The sequence below is a fragment of the Podarcis filfolensis genome, assembly GCF_964270895.1.
Source record: "Podarcis filfolensis genome assembly, chromosome: 6".
In the NCBI taxonomy this organism is placed as follows: Eukaryota; Metazoa; Chordata; class Lepidosauria; order Squamata; family Lacertidae; genus Podarcis; species Podarcis filfolensis.
The window spans coordinates 36,806,048-36,828,773 of record NC_139609.1 but is presented as its reverse complement, the minus strand read 5'-3'; the positions used below and the strand labels follow the sequence as shown (position 1 = coordinate 36,828,773).

The window sequence follows — 22,726 nt, the reverse complement described above, 5'->3', positions numbered from 1 at the left end:
AATAATGACAGTTCTTCATTGTCTCTGCAAACTAAACTCAGAAGCACGTCAGTCTGGAAGACAAGACTCGTTCAAAAAAGAAAAGGGGGGGGAAAGCAGTTCACAAAATGTCAAAGTGCCTTTGGTGGTTATTTGCACTTTCACTTAAATTAACAATATGATTGCCAGAACAATGAGGTTACGTATTCACTGTAAAAGCTTTGATGGTTAAGTATGCCGCTGACTTCATAACTATTGGGTTTTCTCCTTCCTCGCTCACATAATGATGCTTAGGGACCTTAAAGCACAACTCTATCCATGCCTATTTGTAATAAAGCTCCTCTGTGTTCCGTGGAACTTACCCAATACCCATCTCCTGTGTTTATTTTTGTGATCTACCCAGCACCAGGCTGCGAACATCATGCTCCTGTGACAACTATCAACAAACACACATATATTAAATTCAGAATCAAGAAAGGGATATCAAACTTTCCTCTAGCCCAGTGGTTCTCAACCTGTGGGTCCCCAGATGTTGTTGGACTACAACTCCCATCATCCCCTTGCTAGCTAGAGGTGATGGGAGTTGTAGGACCCACAGGTTGAGAAAGGCTGCTCTAGCCCATAGGATAAAGGATGGGTAACCTGTTGCCATCCAGATATTACTGTAGTACAACTCCTATCATCCATGCCCATTGACCATGCTAGCTAGGGCTGTTGAGAAAAGAAGTCCAACATCTTCTGCAGGGCTACAGGTCCTCTCTACCCGCTTTAGGGGATGCAGGCTCACTCAGCTGTACCTTTTTTATACTGAACTTTCTTCACCCCAGTCTAAAGGTTTTCTATAATGTAGCATCTATGTCAAAAAGCAAAAGAAAAGTCTTTCTTGGCTCAGATTCCAAATATTTACTCATAATGATTCATGAAGTAGATGCTGAATGACACCCAAATCTCATTTGAAAAGTATTTTTTTGTCTTTTCATGGTGCAGCTGCTTTTCAATTACTGTGAAAGGTTATGAGTAAGTAGAAAAAAACATACTATTTAAAAGCAATTTATTTTCAGGAAGACTATCTCCCCTCATGATAGATGAAGCAGCTCAAACACGTATAAAATGGGAGAGAACATTGCTAAAGCAATTTTAAAGATACATGCTAATGCGACTTTAAAATAAGACCAAAAAATACCTGAATAAAATAAAACAAACTGCCCATGTTTGACATTCCCATGATACTTACTTCACACTGAGCAGATTATTTTCAACACAGAGTTAACATGAGAGTGCAGAGAGCAGTTTCCACTCATTTCTTTCTTTTACAAGAAAAGTAGCTGAGAGAAGGACTAGCTAGATACAAGGCTTTTCATCAAAAGTCAGAAATGAAGCTAGAAATACACTGAACAGGAGGCAGTTAGAGGTAGAAGCTGCAAGGAGGAATCTTCTAATTAAAGTTGCAGGTGGTCTTTCCTGAACAGGACATTTTTCTATTATGTTTACGCAGAAGTAAACCCTGGGCTCCTTTGGAGGAAGGTGTGAGGTATAAATCTAATACATCATCATAATCTTAACTATTACTTAGAAGAGGTATTTATGATAATCTGAAAAGGAGGTAATTAACTGCATAATATAGAATTATATTAAGTGCCTGTGGAACTGCTATTTTATTTCTGCTTCTAATAGATTGAAGAAAAGCACTGCCTTTCCAGGGCCAAGAATCCTAATATAGAAGCAACAATTTTTTTCAGAGGCAAAATTCAGTAGTTTGAGTATTAGGACAATGTGCTTTCTCCTGAACATAAATTCTTCACTGAGAGTAGACACATGGATTCTCTGCAGCAGCAAATAACAAGGGCAACTTGCATGAACAAGTGAAAATATACAACAGGTAACAAACTATCATTTGAAAAAGACCTTTAGTGTTTATTGAAAACGAGTAATTAGTGTGGTGACTCCATGCATTTGACAGGCCTCTTGCTACTTTCCCAACTTTAAGGAAAGGACACAAGCCATTAACACCCACACCATAGCATTTTTGATTCCTCAACTCCCACCCTATCCCTCACTTCTGGAATCAGCATGAAAAAGGATTATCCTTCCTTTTCGGTTAAATCGGTAAGTCAAAAAGAAGATCAGAAACAAAGAAAATTTCTGACAATAATTTTAGAGTCAAACAAATGTTGAGTCTTCAATAACTTAATTGCCACTGAATATACAGTCAAAGTTCCGATTTTTAAATGGCAGGTTCTTCTCCCATGCAGTAGGAAGAATCCCTGCGATGTCTTTGGACGTACACAAAAAGCTGCACTCTTAGCTATGGATTTCAAAAGACAGGCAGGTTTCTTAGTTATATAAGTTAACAATTTCTGGCAGACACTGAAAATACTAGTCCATGGAATATATTATGTCCTTGCCATTCAGTTACAGAGGGAAACGGACAGAACTTGGATGCCCATATTCACAGTAAGGTGGCGGTGCAAGGAAAGTTGTTGGCATGCAACCTGCTTCATGGTGTGCGCCTGATTTTGTCTGACAACATGATGTGCCGCCCTTTCCATCCCTCCTGGGAGCGGCAGGAGATGGCACTTGCCAACTGGCAAAACTTTCGCAGGAGGATCTTCCTAAGCAGCAGGTAAACCCAGGGGTCCAAGATCTGATTCAGTGAGGCCAAGCGGATAGCGGTCAAGAAGAAATTGCACTCTGTCTGCAGTTCTGTGCTTCGGGTGGAGTTGCAGGATTCTCTGCAATGATCCATAGAGGTGTGGTTGAACGTCACTTTCAGCATCATAATCTAAGGGAACAAGAGGGGAAATGAGTGCAGTAGAGACAGAGTCAATGATTTAAAGGCATTCTTTGACGTGGAACAATAGTCCATATTAAGGCAGCTTGGCGGCATTCCCTGAAACCACTGCAGCCTATCAGATCAAAGACAGTCATGAGACCGTAACACTACCTGCTTCAATTAGTTCTTACACGCCAATCCTCATTCCAGAAGCCTGCATTTATGGATGCCAAAATGTGACCTGGGCCATTTAATTTGATTTATGTCTCCTAAAGGAAGATAAGAGTTCACCTCACAATTTCTAAGGCTTGAGGTAGACCATGTTTTTTAAGAGAGTTGAAGGAGCTGTGATAGAGGCATTGCTGTGATAGAGGCATGCGTGTCTTTTGTCCTATTGTCCTCTCAGTTGGAAGCTCAGCTCTCTCTGTCTGAAGTTTTTGCAGGTTTTTTTCAGCACTGCAAAACCTGTAAACGTAAGGCAGCCATTTTGCATTTATAGGAATATTGTATATGTATGAATATGTATACCAGTATTCATTAAACAAGCAAACAAAAATCAAAGCAGTTTGTAACAGTCATACACATATACAATAAAAAAGGGAAAATTAAAAATCTGGGATCATCCCCCGCCCCCGGCAAAATATGTATTCTTAATTGTCTGCATAAGCGTGAAAGTACAGAAATTTTTTCAGCAGGTGTTCACAGGTCAAAACAGAATGTGCCTACTGAGTCTCTGTTAGAAGAGGACTGAGCTGATGACACTAAGTTCACATCACCAACTTGGGGGATGACCTGTAGATGATGGCAATGACTGAGCTGAGATATAAGGGTTTAAGGTATGATGAGTCATGGACTGAGTGTGCACACCATTCCTCTATCACACTCCCTTCAACAAACACTCCAGCATGAATCAAAACAAGACTTCCTCAGGGGGTTTTTTGGTGAGCTGGCAGTCCTACCCTTGAAGTCAAGCTCAATTAATGAGCAACAACTATGTTGTATATCTGGGACTGTATCCAATAAGTTTTACTCGGAGCAGAACCAGTGAAATTAATGGGCCCAAAGTTGCCCAGGCCCATCAGTTTCACTGGGTCTACTCTGAGTAGGACTAACCTTGGACACGACCCCTGGAATTTTCCATCACTTCCAAATTAATAAGGGACAGAAGGAGGAACGAAAGCACCATTCTGTGCCTATGTTGTAAGTCCATTTCCCTCATGTAATAACCATAAAATGTTATCAGCATTTACAACAACTCTGCAATCCAACTCTTATTTTATACAACACAGACAAACATGGGGTACCTTCTGATGAAAGGCAAAGAGGTATTTATTTTTCCATGGATTAGTTGGCATTCTTTCTTCTATTTTCCCTTCACTAAGCTCTGCCTATAAAAACACAGCTGCCATATATTTTAGTGCCTTTTAAAAGGTACTTGATCAGTTTCACCCATTTTAAGGTCCACCGGGTTCTCTGGCAAAATATTTCCCATACTTAAATAGTAAGAAATTAATCCAAAAGCCCATGTGGAGTATTCCAAAGTGCACCTGTGGTTCATTTACTATGCCCCAAACGCAGTATATTTTACAATGGCAATAATGAAAACCGAATTAGCATTTTAATGAACATAAAGGAAAATCAATTATATTGCCTGGGTTCACTAATTGGCTTGGCCATTCTGCAGAAAAGAAAGCATTTGGGCTGAAAATTCTGAATGGTACTTTTATTAAAAGGGCTCTTTAGAGACTCGGCTGATATCACCCACATTATTTGGCTGTTCTGCTGCACATTATTCACACCGCATGGAGGGGGAGAGCAGGGCTGTGCCCACCACCATGACCCCGCTGGCCCCCGTCCCAGTGCGAACCCATTGGAGGAAGGTCTGAAGAGGGGGAGGATGCTCTATATGTGTTAAGTTGTGGATGAACATATCAGACGACACAGCGATTCTTCAAACAGCTCTTGTTTATTCACAGGCCAGAACAGAACTGAACTGAACTGAACTGAACTGAACTGAAGGGTTCAGCCAGCCTGCTTATATAGAGCTCTACTACAACGCAACAGTAACCACTTTCTGTAACTATCCAATCACTGAACGTCACTTTCAATCCCTTATTTGCATATGTGGACCTGAGTGAAAACTATCTACAGTATCCCTCTGCTGGCCCAGGGTGAGAACTTCAGTACATAACAAAATGAACCATGATTAAGCAGAAGTCAAATTTCACAGCCAGCTGCACAACTTTTGTTATGAAAACAGAGGGTTGGATCCAGAGTTAACCGCATGTAATTTAGCTAGCACAGCTACCATTTACCCTAGTAGCAGGCAAGGAAGCAGTACTGCCACACTGCCAGCATATCCTAAGAACATAAGAGCCTGCTGGCTCAAGCCAATGACTCCAATCTAGTTCAGCATCCTGTTCTTACAGTTGCCAAACAGGAGGGTTGCCATAATTCCCGACACCCGCAAAGTTGCTGAGCTTAGAAACCCACCAAAATTGTTTAGCTTTTTTTGAGAACAAACCCAAATTGTTGAGCTTTGGGTGGGGGTACCTCCCCCCCAAAAATAGTGATTTTTAAGCTTTTGGAGTTGTTTCTCCAACTTTTTGGAGGGCCTTCTTGGTAGTGGCTCCCACCCTGTGGAATGTCCTCCCATCAGATGTCAAAGGAATAAACAACTATCTGACGTTTAGAAGGCATCTGAAGGCAGCCCTGTTTAGGGAAGCTTTTGAATGACTGATGTTTTAATGTATTTTTAATCTGTTGGAAGCCGCCCAGATGGGCGGGGTATAAGTAATTAATAATAATAATAATAATTTCTGATGCATTTTCCATTGTGTTGCCATGCATACTGGCCCCCCCCCCGACACCATTTTTACACCCAAAAACCAGGACACGTCAGGAGCTTTCCTGACGTGTGGCAAGCCTACCAAACAGATGCCTGCGGGAAACCTGCAAGCAGGAGCTGTGCTCAAAAGCACTCTCTTCTCCTGTGGTTTCCATTGCTGCCTCCAAGCAGCGTTCGAAATTAGCAGGGTGCTAGGTGCATTTCGCGACTAAGAAATCCCTGATTGCGAACACTTCCAAAAGCACAGTACAGTGGTACCTCTGGTTACGTACTTAATTCGTTCCAGAGGTCTGTTCTTAACCTGAAACTGTTCTTAACCTGAAGCACCACTTTAGCTAATGGGGCTTCCTGCTGCCGCTGTGCTGCCGAAGCACGATTTCTGTTCTCATCCTGAAGCAAAGTTCTTAACCCGAGGTACTATTTCTGGGTTAGCGGAGTCTGTAACCTGAAGCGTCTGTAACCTGAGGTACCACTGTAGTGGTATTTGGCGCCTGGCTGAGACTCAAGATGGAATTGAAAAATGCTGCCGCTGGCCATTGCCTCTCTGCAGGGAATGCAACTTATATGGCTTTCTATTGCAAATGCATACAGTGGTGCCCCGCAAGACGAATGCCTCGCAAGACGGAAAACTCGCTAGACGAAAGGGTTTTCCGTTTTTTGAGCTGCTTTGCAAGACGAATTTCCCTATGGGCTTGCTTCGCAAGATGAAAACGTCTTGCAAGTTTGTTTCCTTTTTCTTAACACCATTAATACAGTTGCGACTTGACTTCGAGGAGCAACTCATAGAACGCAGCGTACATAGTAGCCTTTTTTGAGGTTTTTAAAGACTTTGGTGATTTTTGAAGCTTTTCCAAAACTTCTTTTGCAGCCATTTGGTAAGTTAAGCTTTTAAAACTTTTTTGGGGGGGTTTGGATTTTGGGTTGGGGTGTTTGGAATTCAAGGACTTGGTGTTGGGGAGGGGTTTGCAAGAATCTGGAAGCTTGTGTGTGTTTTTTCTGCATTTTTATGATTTTTTGTGACCATTGGGGCACTCTGCTGTTTTTTTAAAAAAATTCTGGATTTGAATTTCTGTGTGCTGGGTGGCTGGGGGAACAGTTGGGGAGGGGTTTGCAAGAATCTGGAAGCTTGGTTTTTCCCCCTGCATTTTTATGATTTTCTGTGACCATTGGGCCACTCTGCTGTTTTTTAAAAAAAATTCTGGGTTTGAATTTTGAAATGCTCTTTACAGTATGTGTGACTTTAAAGAGCAGTTAATAAACTTTTGTTGTACCAAATTTGGCTTTGTTTGGACTTTTTTTGACCATAGGAACGCATTAATTGATTTTCAATGCATTCCTATGGGATTTCGTGCTTCGCAAGACGAAAAATTCGCTAGACGAAAAACTTCACGGAACAAATTAATTTCGTCTTGCAAGGCACCACTGTACAGCTTTTTCACTCTGCTCAATCTCTAATCTCTTGCTTATATATGGAGGAGGCAATATTAAGATTGTTCTGTCTAAATAAAACCACCAGAAAGCACGTTCTTTTTAATATGTGTGCGATGCATTTAATTAGAGCACACACACACACCGTTTCCTGAAACCCTTCTTAAAAAAAAGCATCACCTCCATTCTGAAGAAGCTTCAAGGATTGATCAGAATTCCTGTGTTCCATTTCCAAAAGGCAAGATGATTTATACATCTCAGGAATGTAAAAATTTGAACACTGTGTAGCATAAAAACTCAAAACCTTTAAAATCACTGTATGTTGCTTCTGAGTTTTGAGCAGACTAGTACCACTTGTTTTATGTTCTGCATAACATAGTTAACATGCAGTAGATCAGTCAGAGACAGACCATTTCTAAATGCGCCAACAATGTACATCTTAGATTAACAGAAAATGCAGCAAGGGAAAGGGAAATAAACATAGCAAGAGATAATGTTGATATTAGATGCACTTGGGAATAGCAACAGACTTATTAATGTCTTATTATTTTTAGTAAATAGAGCTCAGGGGCAAGAGGCAGGAAGAGAGACTGAGGTTGAGTAAATTTATTATAACTGGGGTGACTCAATCGAATGAATCTTTTAGGTTCACATGCATGTTGGTATTTCTGAGCTGAATCCAGGAAAGCTACAAAGTCCTTCTCCCTTTAGATGCTTATTGGAATTCTGTGACCAAGCAGTGCTCAGGTCAGATGAATGAATTCAGTCTACTCTGAGAGAAGGAAAGCTTCTGTTCAATCACAGAGTACCTCCCCCTTTAAAATTCAAACAAGACAGGGTGTGTTTGTTTTTTACACATTATAAACCTGGTGCATGTGGTGCAAAAAATCTCAGGTTGAATCGGTGTCATTTGGAAAGGGGTGGGAAGAGTAAGCCCAGGGAAATAACCAGAAGGGCTGCATATGGATATGTGTCAAGGTGGCAAAAGACAGCTATGGCAGCTTGCTCATCATGTGGATCATGCGGTTCAAGCAGTGACTACCACAAGTGAAGCATGAGCTTGTTCCAGTTTAAAGGAAGCTCTCTCTTTCCTATATTTTAAAAAGGTAAAGGTACCCCTGACCATTAGGTTCAGTTGTGGACGACTCTGGGGTTGTGCGCTCATCTCACTCTATAGGCCGAGGGAGCCGGCGTTTGTCCGCAGACAGATTCCGGGTCATGTGGCCAGCATGACTAAGCCGCTTCTGGCGAACCAGAGCAGCTCACGGAAACGCCGTTTACCTTCCCGCTGGAGCAGTACCTATTTATCTACTTGCACTTTGACGTGCTACATGGGCAGGAGCTGGGACCGAACAACGGGAGCTCACCCTGTCGCAGGGATTCGAACCGCCGACCTTCCAATAGGCAAGTCCTAGGCTCTGTGGTTTAGACCACAGTGCCACCCGCATCCCTTCCTATATTTTACCAGTGCTCAATTTATATGGGGCACTTTACCTTCTATGATGGCTTCCTTGGCTATTGCTTTCAGAAAGCTATGGGTGACATAATTTGGCTAGGACGTGTAGCTAGGCAGCGGTGTAGCTAGCCGCTCGGGTGCCCGGGGTGGTGAGCACGCCCTGCAGCCGAGGGCAGAATGAGCCAAGGCAGGGCGCGCTGCGTGGAGCTTCTCTGCAGCATCTCCCTCAACTGTAGGGCGGCTGAGGCGGTGGACAGACACAAGCCCCACGGTGCTTGAAGGAGGAGAGCTGTTGAAGGCTACTAGCCATAAAGGCTGTGCTCTGCCTGCAAAGTTGGAGGCAGCAAACTTCTGGTTTCTGGAAATCACTCAAGGGGAGAGTGCTCCTGCAGTAGCGTAGGAAGGGGCGTGCAGTGGGTACGGGAGTTACTTTTTCAAAAACACATATTTTTGCCATTTTGTCACCCCCCTCAGTGATGACACCCGGGCAGACCACACCCACCACACACCCCTTCCTACGCCACAGGATTCAGGGGTAGGAAATCTCCTTAAAATCTTCCTTAAGCCCAAGCCCCAGCATGTTGCCTTTCTCAAGACTGTTCAATGGAACTGGAGTAACACAGCTGGGCCTCGTACGGATCTGAGAAGCAGTTATGCAAAAGCAACAGTCACGAGTGGACTCCTGTGTTTAGAAAGAGTGGAGTCCTATCCTGGCACAGACATAAAGCAACAAGTCACACAAACCCTGCCCCATGTTATTCTTAGATTTCTCTAGACTGGACACTTAGGCTGTCTGGAAATTTTACACCCCATCAAAACAAAAGGGATTTTAATCTCTTCCCCAATAATTTCAGTACTACAATTAATGGTACAATGGTACCTCAGTTTAAGAACAGTCCAGTTTAAGAACGATTTGGTTTACAAACTCTGCCAAACCGGAAATAGTGTCTTGGTTTCAGAACTTTACCTCGGTCTAAGAACGAAATCCGAACACTGGAAGGGCACCGGCGGAGGGAGGCCTCATTAGGGAAAGTGTGCCTCGGTTTAAGAATGGTTTCGGTTTAAGAACGGACTTCTGAAATGGATTAAGTTCGTAAACCAAGGTTTCCATTTCCCTAGTCTCCCTCCTTTCATCTCATGTTGCACCCCATTATGTGGCAATAACTCCCATTTATTCCTCTGGGTTGGGTTTGGCAAAAGCTTTCAGGAATCATGGTTTTTCAATATGTGAACACATTAGATTCAGGTTTGATTGGGCATTAAAAAATGGTTTTATAGGAAAAGAAATATAGGAAATAGAAAATGGTTGTTTCTATTCTAGAGCCTGAAGGCACTAGAGAAACAGGCAGGAGTGTGTCATTTGCTACTGTGCTAAGTTCAAATTGTTATGTGAATTTCCACTCATGAGACACCTGGGTAGCTTTTGTCATACTATCAGAAAAAGAGCTTTCTCTCTCTCTCTCTTTTGTTGTCTTGTTGATATTCACCTTGAAGAGCTTTCATCCAGCTGTTGGCCGAGTGTGGTTCTGACCAGCACAGAAAGCAACTGTTAACACAAAGGCCCAGTGAACAGCAATTATGAGCAATGAACAAAGGGTAATTAAAAATGAGGGGGTTTATCCACATTGCATCTGTTTGCATAACTCCCTCAGAGCTGCGAATTCACCTAAGTGTGTGTAAAGCAGGGGTCAGCAAACTTTTTCAACAGGGGGCTGGTCCACTGTCCCTCAGACCTTGTGGGGGGCCAGACGATATTTTGAAGAAAAAAACGAACAAATTCCTATGCCCCACAAATAACCCAGAGGTGCATTTTAAATAAAAGGACACATTCTACTCATGCAAAAACACAAGCCAGGCCCCACAAATAACCCAGATAAGCGTTTTAAATAAAAGCACACATTCTACTCATGTAAAAAACATGCTGATTCCCGGACCACCCGTGGGCCAGATTTAGAAGGTGATTGGGCCAGATCCGGCCCCTAGCTTGCCTACCCATGGTGTAAAGCAATTTCCAGAATGGAAGAAAATAGTCACAGCAAAATTAAAAGATCTAAAGCTGTGGGCCTAGAGCCCTGAACCTCATAGGAAACCCCCTGTTGCTAGCTAGGGACAGGCAAAATGACATTCCCCACACTTCAAAATGCCTTGCTGCATAGTTCAGACACCAGTTCCTACATTCCCTAATTATACCCTTTCTTCCCCTGGCTTTGGTCATTTCACCCTGCTTGCATGGCAGGGCCATGGCGAGATGTATCTGACACATTCTCACTAAAGTCCAAGGACTTTTGATGGCCTCTGCATGTTTGAAGTCATGAAACCCCTCCATTGCCCTGAAGAGCTTCAAGACTATGGTTTCCATTCTCTCATTCAAATGTTCATACTGACACAGCATCTCAAAATCATAGAATTGTAGAGTTGGAAGGGAACTGACATAGCATCCACTTTGCATTCTGAAGGTCGTAAGTTCAACCCCTGGCATCTCCACATAGTGCTAGGAGATTACCAATGAGAGCCCCCACTAATCAATGTAGAAAATCCTCAGCTAGGTGGACCGATGGTTTGACTCGGTATAAGCTTCCTATGGTTCCCAGAGCTTATGTTGAGAGAGAGAGAGATGCGCCTGTTCTGATGCTTTCTTGGTGCTAAATGATGTTGGAATTCTCACGTCCAGGAAAACAATAGTGGGGAATTATTATTATTTTTTAAATTATCCATTCCACATCTATTTGGCATTTTGTACACGACAGTTTATCCAAAAAAATTCTATAGATGACAATCTATTCTCATCTACTATCGCAGGGAGTTTATTGTACAGGGTGGGCCATTGAGCTGATTGTACAAACTCATTTTTCTTACTCATATGTAGAGATTACTGTCTTTTCTTTTTGTTATTCCATAGAAGATAACCTTAGCAATTTGATTAAATCTCAGTTTCCTTTTCTGTGAAATAAACCAAATGATCAGATCTTATAGACCACATAGAGGACAAGATAAATGAATGTTTCCCAACCAAGCTGTGGACTTCAGACAGTTTTTAGACTAGATTTGTTCCAACCTTATGCTGAATATACTGTACAGGCAATATTGACAAACCAAATACTGCATGCTTGGACATTTGCTAAACATTTGAAATAATATTTTGAAAATATTAATTAGTAACATGACATTTTGATCTATTATTATACGTAAGGGAGGTCAGATCTCTTTTAAATTAATTGTCATCATTCATCATGATTCACTAGTATTCTTTTTCTGAAACTCATTTTTTAATTTAAAATAAGCATGTTAATTATGTTAGAGCACCTTTTCATCCCCCCATACTGAAATTAAAGACGTGTTCTCTCTTTCAATCTCTCTTCCAAAAGATTAACAAACATCTACAGTATTGCAATTTCTGGTCCTCCCTGTGATGGGTGAAGACATCGTTTTAACCAAGTAAAACCACAACATCTGATACGTAGAACTATAATTGAGTCAAGGACAAATGAGCCAATACTTTAGCTATTTCTGTTTACCAGTCTATGAAGTTACACTTGATTCAGCAGATGGCAAACTGAGCCATCATATGATCGTGTTAGCTGGAGGAGAAATACAGCACTGTAGCCTGAGGCTCACCAACATTTTAGGACCCAAGGGCTGGAGAAACATTCACTCCATGTCCTGATTGAGAGGGAAATTCTGGTTGTTAAATGTCTTTTTATATCTATTTAAATGCATTTCAAAATGTAGTGATCTCATCCACATGGGGCTTCCTGGGTTATTTACTTACACACTCTTTGTGAATGGGTTACTGTTGACATTTATACCTTCTATACCTCATTTGTATCTGACCTCACTTTACAAAGTACTCATTCACCCAGGAATCTCTGAAGGCCACTCTAGATGGGAGTTTAAATGCTCACTCTCTCCATTTAACTTGCTGGAGGTTGCTTTTAAAACTATGTAAATAGAATCTGTTTGGTATGGGGGCAGGGGTGTGAATCTGAATGTGGGTGGAAAACTAAGCCCTCTCCTTATCTGCTGCGGTCTTGATGAAAATCTCTCCCTCTGAAGTTGGGAGTTTGCTTCTAATGCAAACAGCTTATTTTAGAAGAGGGTTTTTCCTTAGGACTGCAACAGGGGAAGAAAGGGTTAAATCCTCCATCGCACAATTACCAGCCCCTCTTTAGCTGATGCTGTTTCCTGTTACATGCACTGATGTATTTAACATAGCATGTTGTTTGGCCAGCCACAAGCTCTTGATTCATTCAGTCCCACTTCACAGGTGCCCAAAGGCACAATCTATTCTCTATCCTCAGCAAAATTCTAACCTTTTTGCAAGCTTCCCTCCCAATGCAGTAACCACAAGATCTTCCCCGCCCAGGAACTCCTTGGTAAATCCTGAGGAATCCTTTATCACCTCAGATGAGCAATTGGACAAAGGCAAACTATCGCTGCAATCAAATATCTCTCAGGGCTGTGTATATGTAGCCTTGCAGGATATTCACAATTGGTCTGCTCAGGAAGGGAAATGAAGGGCCTGGATTTAGCCACTCCCTACCATTCTCTTCCTTGACAAACATCTGGTTGCTGCAAGTGCCACTTGTCTGGGAGGCTTATGCAAGAGCAGTGTTTTGGGTAGCTCATCACTGCTCTCAATTACAGCCCAATGATGATATACTCACCATTGCTCTTAATTACAGCCTAAAATGCATGCCCAGCTCTCTCTATAAGCTTTTGTGCACAATAATAATTTATTACTTATATCCCACCCATTTGACTGAGTTGCCCCAGCCACTCTAGGAAGGGGAACCAGTGTAATGTAGCACTGAGATACCAGACTTCAATAAGGCAAACATGGCCTCACCCAAGCAGTTCACTGGGTGACCTTGGCTCCAGCACTCTCTCTTAACCCAGGGATGGGAAACCTGTGGGCCTAAGCTCCCATCATCTCCATCCACTGACCATTCTGCCTGGGGGTTGAAGTCTAACAAGACCTGAGATGCCACAGGTTCCTGGTCTCCACCTAACCTCGTTTATTTCTATTTACTTGTTTGTTTTCTTACATTGACATCTGACCTACTTTGCTACAACAGCATTTTAAAGCTAAAAGGGAGAAAGAACCACGGCTGCATGTCAGAGACAAGGCAGGACAGAAACATAAATGCATGAAACTAAATGCAACATGCACTACTAGTTGCAAGTGGCAAGGGAATCGCAAGAGGGACATTTTGTTCTCCCTGCTCATCTAAACATCCCATAACAGTTATTTTTCTTTTTCTCCTGTCATGGGTGGCAACAGCTTCTCTGGAGTTTCATAAGCAGAGGAAATTCAGTCCTCTCTTTGCGCTGGACTAGTGAAACTGGGGGGTGGAACATGTTTAGCTTAACAGTGATGAAGTTTGCCGAGCTGTATAAATAGGGCCTAGGAAAAGACTTCAAAGATCAAACATCCCTTTTGCTAGATCAGCCTGATATAGAACTACAGCACAGTCAAACTAAACACGATTATGACAGACCCACATGTCAGGAGCAGGAAGTTCACTACTGATTTCTAAGAGAGAGCACAACTTAAAATGATGCATGAGCAAGATACCCATTTGCCTCAGCAGTTTTTCTCCTGGTGAGGCTGAGAGAACCCAAAAATAACCCCTGCTGGGGACAGAATGAAGAGCAAGAGAATTAAGCAGCTTCTACTCGCTTATTATTTGTCAAGTTTATAGCCTGCCTTTCCACCGAATGGTGCTCAACGTAGCTTAATGGCAAGAGGATGCAAAGTAAAATGCAAGAGAGCAATCAGAACCGTGAAAACAAGAGTAGATAAAATGTACCCATAAACTCCAATAAAGCTGACAGTTGCAGCAATTTTTATGAAAGCCTATGATGTAGCAAGTCCAAAGACCAGTCTGAATTGAAGGTCTGTGGTGTCTTGGTGGGACATGGCGACAGGAGAAATGTTCAGTAAAAAAAACCCTCCCCTCCATGCTTGGAGCTTTTAAATTGCTCCGCCCATCTTACATAGGGAAATAGCTGCATTTTGGCACATAAAACATGCATTTTCTTTCTTTCTTTCACAGAAAAGCATGGCAACTGGTTTGTGTCACCAACTGGTGCCCACACGCTTCCACAAGTTATTCTCTAATTTATTTTAAAAGGTTACAAGTCAACCTGGTACTCAAATATCAACTGGAGCTCTTGTTTCTTCTACTTGTGTGGCTTAAAATGTTGCAACCATTTCTAAAATAGCTAGAGTAAGTCCAGTATTTTTTATGCCTTGTCCTCTTTTTAAAGACGATTAAGCGGGGGGCGGGGGGAGATGATCAATACTGTTTTTACAGAGTGCTGAAGGCAGTCCATAGCTCAGTGGCAGAACACATGTTCCGCATGCAGAAGGCACAGAGTTCAATCCCTGGCATTTCCAGTTAAAAAGGTACAGGTAGCAACTTGATGGGAGAGATCTTGGAGATCTGCCCACCAATACTGAGCTAGATGAACAGCTGGTTTAAAGCAGCTTTGCTTCCTACTTTCCCATATGAGAGAAGCAGAGATGCTTCAGGTGTGTACAGTCACCCTACTTTAACTTCTGGTGAAAAACCTCTTCACACTGCTTCAAATGTTTGCAAAACCTGTTGGGCTGGAAGCACCAGAGCGGCAAAAGAAATGAGCAGAGGGCAGGAGGGACATGGGAAGCAAGCTCTCTCAACCCTTTCATCTTTCCTTAAAACTAGTGTTCAACTCTAGCCTGATGCAGCCAAGAGTGTGCACAACTCTTCAAAGAACATTTAAGACGTCTAAAGAAACTGGAAGGCAGGAAATAAGTTTTCCAAATAATATACCTGCACAAAGTGCTTAGCATAACATCCAATAATAGGCTCCCTTGCATGCCAACTCCCTCTCTCCTGCTCACTCACTTTCTAGCATTATGATCTTAAGAAGTGTGCATGCACACGAAAGCTTATACCAAGAACAAACTTAGTTGGTCTCTAAGGTGCTACTGGACAATTTTTTTATATATTTTGACTGCGTCAGACCAACACGGCTACCTACCTGTTTCTAGCATTATGGTAAAACTTGGGAAGTTTTGCAGAAGTTATTTGCTGTCCTCATCAGAGGGCTAAAAGCAGAAGCTATGCTTTTTAATTTTGCTCATGACTTCTTTTTTGTGTGTTCAGGTATTCAAGCCCTCCAAATGGGCAATGCAAACTATAAAGTTTCGTGTTTATTTACATTTGTCCAAAAAAGGAATGATTCACATATATTTTATTCTGAGCACTTTTCTGTTTTTTTAAATTGTTTTTTTCCAAGGGGGTGGTGGGTAGCCAGCTATTCTACAGTGAAGTCCGCCACACACACACAAACACAAGAGACAGGTTGTCCACCTACCAAGAGCGGCGACCAGCAGGCAAAGAGGACACACATGATCCCCAGCAGCTGGATCAAGGTTTCCATGGTGATTCTGCCCCACTGCCTCCTGGACTGAGACGCGGAGTTTTTGGAGCGGCAGCGGCACACCAGGGCGATGATGGTGGCCAAGTTGCAGGCCACGGTGACGGCGAGCGAGAAGAGGCCCAGGAAGGCGAAGGTGGAGGCGAAGATGACGTTGCCCACGTGGGGACCCTGATCCCCGGCGCTGATGAAGCACCACGTGCCGGGCCACTGGAGGGCGTAGCGCCCGACGCCCACCACGGGCAAGCAGGCGAAGGCCAGCACGGCCACCCAGATGCTGAGCAGGACGGCCTTGGTGACGCGCGTCTTCATGTGGGCCGAGTACCAGTGCGGCGCGCGGATGGCCAAGGTCCTCTCGACGGCCATGGCGCTGGCGATGAAGAGCGGGCACAGCCCGAAGACGGTCATGCTGAGGCCGAAGAAGGTGCACAGGCGCAGGGAAGGGTCCACCGCCCGCCAGTCGCGGCCGGCCCGGTAGACGGCGATGACGATGGGGCTGGTGAGGAGCTGCCCGGTCAGGTCGGTCAGGGCCAGGGAGCCGATGCAGAGCAGGAAGGACTTTTTGCGCGCGTTCTGCTTCTTGTGGTAGGCGCGGTACACCAGCAGCAGCGCCAGCCCGTTGCCCACCAGGCCCGTGGTCATCATGGTCAGGGCGAAGACCACCGACACCGAGCCGCACACCTCCGGGCTGGTGGCGTTGCCCTTCTCCCTGCCCGCCGCCGCGGCGCTCAGCAGCGCCATGGGCGTGCAGTTGAAGCGCCCCTCGTAGGGCCCGTAGGAAGTCATGTTGCTGCTGGTCGGGAGGGCGGCGGCAGCGGCCGGGGCAGCGGGACGGGGCGGGCAGCGGGGCAGGCCCATCCCATGGTGGGGCGCCCGCGAGAAGGCAGCTGGGTGCGCGCGCTAGACGGCCACAAGCCAGACGGGCAAAGGAGCAGAGCGAGCCGCGGCTGCCTTTTAAAGGCAGGCGCGGGGGGCGGAGCCCCGACGGCGGAGCGGCTCCATTGATCTGGGTCTGGCCGCGGGGCGGGGGCGGGCGGCCTTCCCGCAGCGCCGAAAGAGGGACGACATTCGCTTTCTTGCACCTGCCCGGCGCGGAAAGGGGGTCTTCCGTCTGCCAGCGAAACCGTTCAGCAGACCTTGTTTTGAACTCGAGGACCAATGTCAGGGAAGCCGCCGTCGGAAGTCCCGTGGGTGATCCTCCCTCTGCCAGCCCCGGTGCCCATACCCGCCGCTTCGAGACTTACTAGGCTGCCAAGCGCGGGTGCTCCGTCGAGGATTTCTCGCCCTTAGAAACCGCTCGGGACCGCTTAAGCTTAAGTTGCACTTCCGGGGCTCCTTTACACACCTAGCCGCTGTTTGGCCTCCATCGGAGAGTGGTTGGTCGAATCGCTCATGAAGCGCGGTTCCTAACCGCAGCTACAAAACAGGAAAATGAACTTGACAATCGCGGCGAATCCCAGGAAAAAACCCAAAAAATCATATAGAAGTATAGAGAGGCGCTGATGCCATCTAGCGGGAAGGAACTCCCGTCCACTTCCTAGTCACCCAAGATAGCGGCACGTGCGGATTTAGGGGTTTATTTCATATAAATAGCGAATAGGCGCCCGGCTCCCAACGTGCTGAATTTTTATAGTTGCGGAAACGTCAGTGGTCCAAGGAAACGCAATATGCTGCAGACGCCGCTATGTCACTTGAATGAACAGCGCGATCTGGGATTTCAGAGTTGCGTTCACTTACAAGACGTCTAGCGCTTTGCAGAGGACATATTTGAAGGCATACACATAATAAAAAGGGCCAATACCGCTTTCAGTTTTGGCAGCTAGAGAGAGACAGCGTTTATTTCTCGTCAGTTACTATTTGACCCATATTCTCATGCTAAATTAACTTTATTGGTAACTCAAATGTGAAGATAGGCAGCCTTCTGTTTGTAGAACCAATGGGTTGAATGTGGGATATGTACATTAGATCACCTGATAAGCTCAAATGCAATGCTTTTGTCATTTCCTACTTTACAATCTGAACATCAGTTACTGGTGAGTGCCAGATGACAGTACTGTATCTCCAGCACATCACTTGTTGACATCCGTTTATGGACCATCTGCTTTGAGTCCTGCAGCAGCTTCCAGATTGTTGGAGGGTATTGGTGGATCCTTACAAAAAGCCAAACTCTTGTTTACAAATGCTTAATGTATCTATGTACAGTGAGGGGGGAAAGTATTTGATCCCCTGCTAAATTTGCCCATTTGCCCTCTGACGAAGAAATGACCAGTCGAAGTACAGGAACATAGGGAGGTGTGGAACAGGGGATTTGAATACAGCCTAAACAATGGGAAATTGCTTTAGAATATAAACAAGAGTGTTTATTTAGATTTGAAACCAAGTTTGATCCAGCAAAAACACTATTTTTGGTATAGGAAGCCACAGGCCAATGCAGACAGATGTTGGAGGTTACAGATAATAAACCTGTTGGAGGTGTAATTTTTCAACTCTGGCTCCGGCCTGGTGGAACGCTCTGCCTCATGAGACCAGGGCCCTGCAGGATCTGATTTCTTTCCGCAGGGGCTGTAAGACAGAGTTGTTCCCCCTGGCCTTTGGCTTGGAGCCAATTTGATTCCCTCCCTCCCTTTCTTTCTTTTTTCCTTTCCTTCACCTCCTGCGATGAGGCTACGTTTTACTGTTTTAATGTTTCCATATTTTAATGTTGTATTTTAATTTTGTTTTTAAGTTGTAATCATTCAATTTGTTTTTATTATTGCTTGTAAGCCGCTCTGAGCCCAGCCTTGGCTGGGGAGGGCGGGGTATAAATAAAAATTATTATTATTATTAATGTTGAAAATGCCTCCTTGAAGCGTATGGTGTGGTCCAGTGATATTTATTTTTTGGTCTGAAGTTGTGTTGTGTGTATCAGTTTTGTAATGGTGAAATCTTTTATGTACAACAATTTTTCTTTTTGTAGTATGGGGATTAATGGCAGGACAACAAAAGTGGATTTTGAGTCCTTATGGTTGCTAAGATGCTTTGAGACCTGATGGATAAATACCCACGCAATGGTCTGAATACCTCACTGCTCTGGCTATATTTCAACATATTTCATATAGACATCAGTTTCTGGAGGATGCACGGTTGAATATCTAGAAGGCTTATACAGGATGAGTCTTTTAAAAGAGGCCCCGTGGAACATGTGTACTCTGTATCCACGGGGCCTCTTTTAAAGGACTCACCCTGTGTATTTATATGACTAGATTATATTATATTATGCTTTTTAAAGGTTTATTTTATTCTTCTGAGCATTTGAGTATGTGTAATTGGAATTGCTGTTGTTCTGGATTTACTATTTATGGTTTCTGTTTTTTATTTTTTACGTTTTATGTGTGAGCAGTTTTGTAAGCTTCACAACACCTGAGCCACACAGGATACAAATTGCAAGTAAAATAAAAAGCATTGCCCAAATGCTAACATTCTGTTTCTTATTGAAAAGAGCAAATGGTTTTGAGCAGGAATAAAAGAGCTACCTCAACCTTTTGCTGTTTTGCTGTTGCCTTTACTAACACCCTGATCTTTGCACTGGGGGAAAAAACCATCCATTTTAATGTATGAGGATTACACCATTGGCACAGAAGTATATGCTATCAGTAAAACAACTGCACCATCTAGTGATCTGTTGGATATGGCTGTGGTTAATTAACTTTTTTGAACCCACTTGACAGTTAGTAAACTCATACATGAGAAGCTGCATTATCTTGTTAAAACTGAAACAGTTTTAAGGAATTCAAATGCCAGGGTCCCAATATAGCTATCAAATTAAAATGAGCAAACAATACCGGTTATATTATTTAAAAAATATTTTATCTCAGCTTAACTTTACACCAGCTTCAGAGGCATATGTAAAATACTGCTCTCATGGCTTCACTGAATGATGCTTTAAATAGATCCTACCATTTCAAAGAAAAGGTTGGAAAAACTGTTAGCATCCACATCAATACAAGAGAAAATACAAACTGCTTCTCTCCAGTGAAAAAAACCTGGAAATTTCTAAGGATTTTGCTTTCCAGAATAGGGCGGGGGCTGTAAAACACAAATTTCAAGATTTAACTTAGGCTGCCTTGGCTAATCTTGTTGCAGCCAAACTTCAGGAACCATTTTGCTTTTCCATTCCCTGCCTGGTGACAAGAGTAGTGGGCTAAAACTACTTTTAAAGTGGCTGTGGACCTTACAAAAGAAGTTCCCACAAGCTGAATTCATTAGTGACTGAATCTCTGGATACTGATACTTCTTTACAATGTCCAAAGCTGCCGTTATTACATACCGATACAATTGGTATGTAATAGTGATATTTATCAGCGAAGTCATATCTGTGTAAGACTTAACATCTGCCGTGATTTTAAAAAACAAGATTTTTATAACTGTAAATGAGGAAAAGATAAAATTACAGCAGAAACCACCTATCACTTTTAACATACACTATCCATAAAATCCAATTGGAAGCTTAAATTTATAGAAGGGTTAAAAAGCTACCTAAGAGGAAACATCTATAACGATAAGCTGTAAAAACTGTCTTAGGAATCTTCCTTATTCCAGTAACACCAACACTGCCCTGGAGGGCATCTGTCCCCGCAGGGAAATTAAGTGATACATTTCTATTGCTCAGCTGCTTTTCTGTTACTGGAAACACCCCGTTTCATTTTATGATTGCACTTTAAAAAGACCCAATAATTTATAGATACTTATCAATGGTATTTACATACTGCCAACATTCTCTCCCAAATAGCAATAAAATAATTCTGAGTAGCAAGTCAATGCCAAAAGTCAGCACATAAACTTTATGCAAGCAGTACTGAACTAGGTACTTAAGAGACAAGTTACTCTTAAGTATAAATATAAATATGAATGCATATTCATAAAAACATTAAACCAAACAAGATTTTGCAAGCTTTTTAAACTCTCCCAACCTACTTGTCACCCTCTTCAGATAAAAAAAAAACATACTTCAGCAGAATTTCATCTTTGTGAGCAGGAATAAAACAGCTACCTCACCTTTTGCTGTTTTGCCTTTACTAACGGGGGAGAGGGTAATAATTCCCACCTCAATTTCCCTAGCATAGATCGATGTTGGTGCCTTTTCCACCTTAATGAACCTTGTATGGGGAAAACACAAAGAGCAGCAACAAACTTGGGTCTCCAGCTGTTGTTGGACTATAATTCCCATCATCCCTAGCAAGCAGGACCAGTGGTCAGGGATGATGGGAACTGTAGTCCAAAAACGGCTGGAGACCCAAATTTGGGAAAACCTGTTCTAGGACTTCCAAAGTGTTGAAGCCTATATATTTATGCAATACAGTGGTACCTCAGGTTGCATACGCTTCGGGTTACAGCCTCCACTAACCCAGAAATAGTGCTTCAGGTTAAGAACTTTGCTTCAGGATGAGAACAGAAATCATGCTCCGGCGGCAGCGGGAGGCCCCATTAGCTAAAGTGGTGCTTCAGGTTAAGAACAGTTTCAGGTTAAGTACGGACCTCTGGAACGAATTACTTAACCTGAGGTACCACTGTACTTGTGCCCTTTTTAGATTATACATCATGGGTTCTTTAGAACATCCCCCTGCGCCTGGGGAAATGTGAAAGCTGCTCTTACATACAAACACACACATCTAGCCACTCTCATACACAGACACACATCACACTATCTATTTTCACACCTACATCCACAACAGGTCTGGACATAAACTAGTCTCTCACCCACACGATAATAGACTATATTAGATCCCCCCCCCCGAAGTGTACAATTTCATAGAATGTTTATGTTATGAGGATGGGGTGTGTGAGAGAATGAATTGGCCTGATCAAGCTGGCTGCAGTCTACTAAGTATCTCAGCAATAGGGATAAAGCTTTAAGGGAATACATACTATGGGGTTGAAACTCCTCCCTTTGCTATGTGAAACATTTCCCCTTCCCCACTCCTCAGAAATCTCATCCCAATATCTAAGTAACAAAATGCATATACTGCTTATTCAAAGAAAATACCTTTGAATAAAGCCTTCTGGTTTAGGGATGACAGCCCTTTTGCTGTTTTGCCTTTACTAACGGAGGAGAGGGTAATAATTCCCACCTCAATTTCCTCAAAACAAAAACAAAAATTATGTGTGAGTGAGCAAGCGAGCATGTGTGTAGTTTTAATTTTTCCCTCCCTCTCCCCATAAACTCCAGATCACTTCTACAACACTCCTGATACAATGCAGATGCAGCTCTGAAAACGAACACCCATCAGAAATGTATTTTGGAAAACATTTTTACAGCCTTACAACCTGTACCTAGCAACAAACAGCTGCCCTTTGGGCCAGAAGGATCCCCAAATAAGAACAGTGAAGTTACGAAAGCTGGCTATTGATTTCAATGCCGCATTAATTTGTTCTAGATCAGATTTTTAAATACTAGGTTTACTTAATATTTAGTATGTATTTCTTGTATCTTATGTGGTGTTTAACTGCCATGGCCTCTGGCTAAGCTGACTTGTTCAATTGCTCATTAACTATTTTAGCACCCAACCCTTTCTACAATAGGATAGTTGTTTGTGTTCTTTTATTTTCAGTTCTATTTATTAACCAACTGAACAGTAAGTGCTTGAGAAGAGCATGCTGTGAATTTTCTTATAGCACAGGGGGGAATTATAGTGATATTGCAGCATGTAAGAAACTACACTTTCCAAAAACCACTAAGTAACTTTTTTTAAAGTCTTAACAATAGAAGGCAAGCATTTCTAAATGATAACACCATGCAGCATAGGTTAGGAACTCTGCTATTGCTGGTGGTTACTATGAT

The 22,726-nt window shown here is 43.1% G+C and overlaps 1 protein-coding gene across 1 annotated transcript; it reads right to left on the bottom strand.

The window, feature by feature from the left end:
• Positions 1-1,013: 1,013 nt before the first annotated feature.
• PTGER3 (prostaglandin E receptor 3) lies at positions 1,014-18,352 on the bottom strand. Its single transcript, XM_083621037.1, has 2 exons — positions 15,847-18,352; positions 1,014-2,761 (listed from the first exon to the last, which is right to left on the bottom strand). The coding sequence occupies exons 1-2, from the start codon at positions 16,765-16,767 to the stop codon at positions 2,477-2,479; spliced, it is 1,206 nt and encodes a 401-aa protein (XP_083477163.1). The 5' UTR covers positions 16,768-18,352; the 3' UTR covers positions 1,014-2,476.
• Between the last annotated feature and the right edge of the window lie 4,374 nt (positions 18,353-22,726).

What these genes read in the sequence shown, in the direction of transcription:
- PTGER3 (XM_083621037.1), bottom strand. Translation starts at nt 16,767, where the DNA reads ATGGGCCTGCCCCGCTGCCCGCCCCGTCCCGCTGCCCCGGCCGCTGCC. An exon ending in CCTGCTGGTCGCCGCTCTTG is followed by an intron (nt 2,762 to 15,846) that starts GTAGGTGGACAA and finishes TTGTTCCCTTAG; the next exon opens with ATTATGATGCTGAAAGTGAC.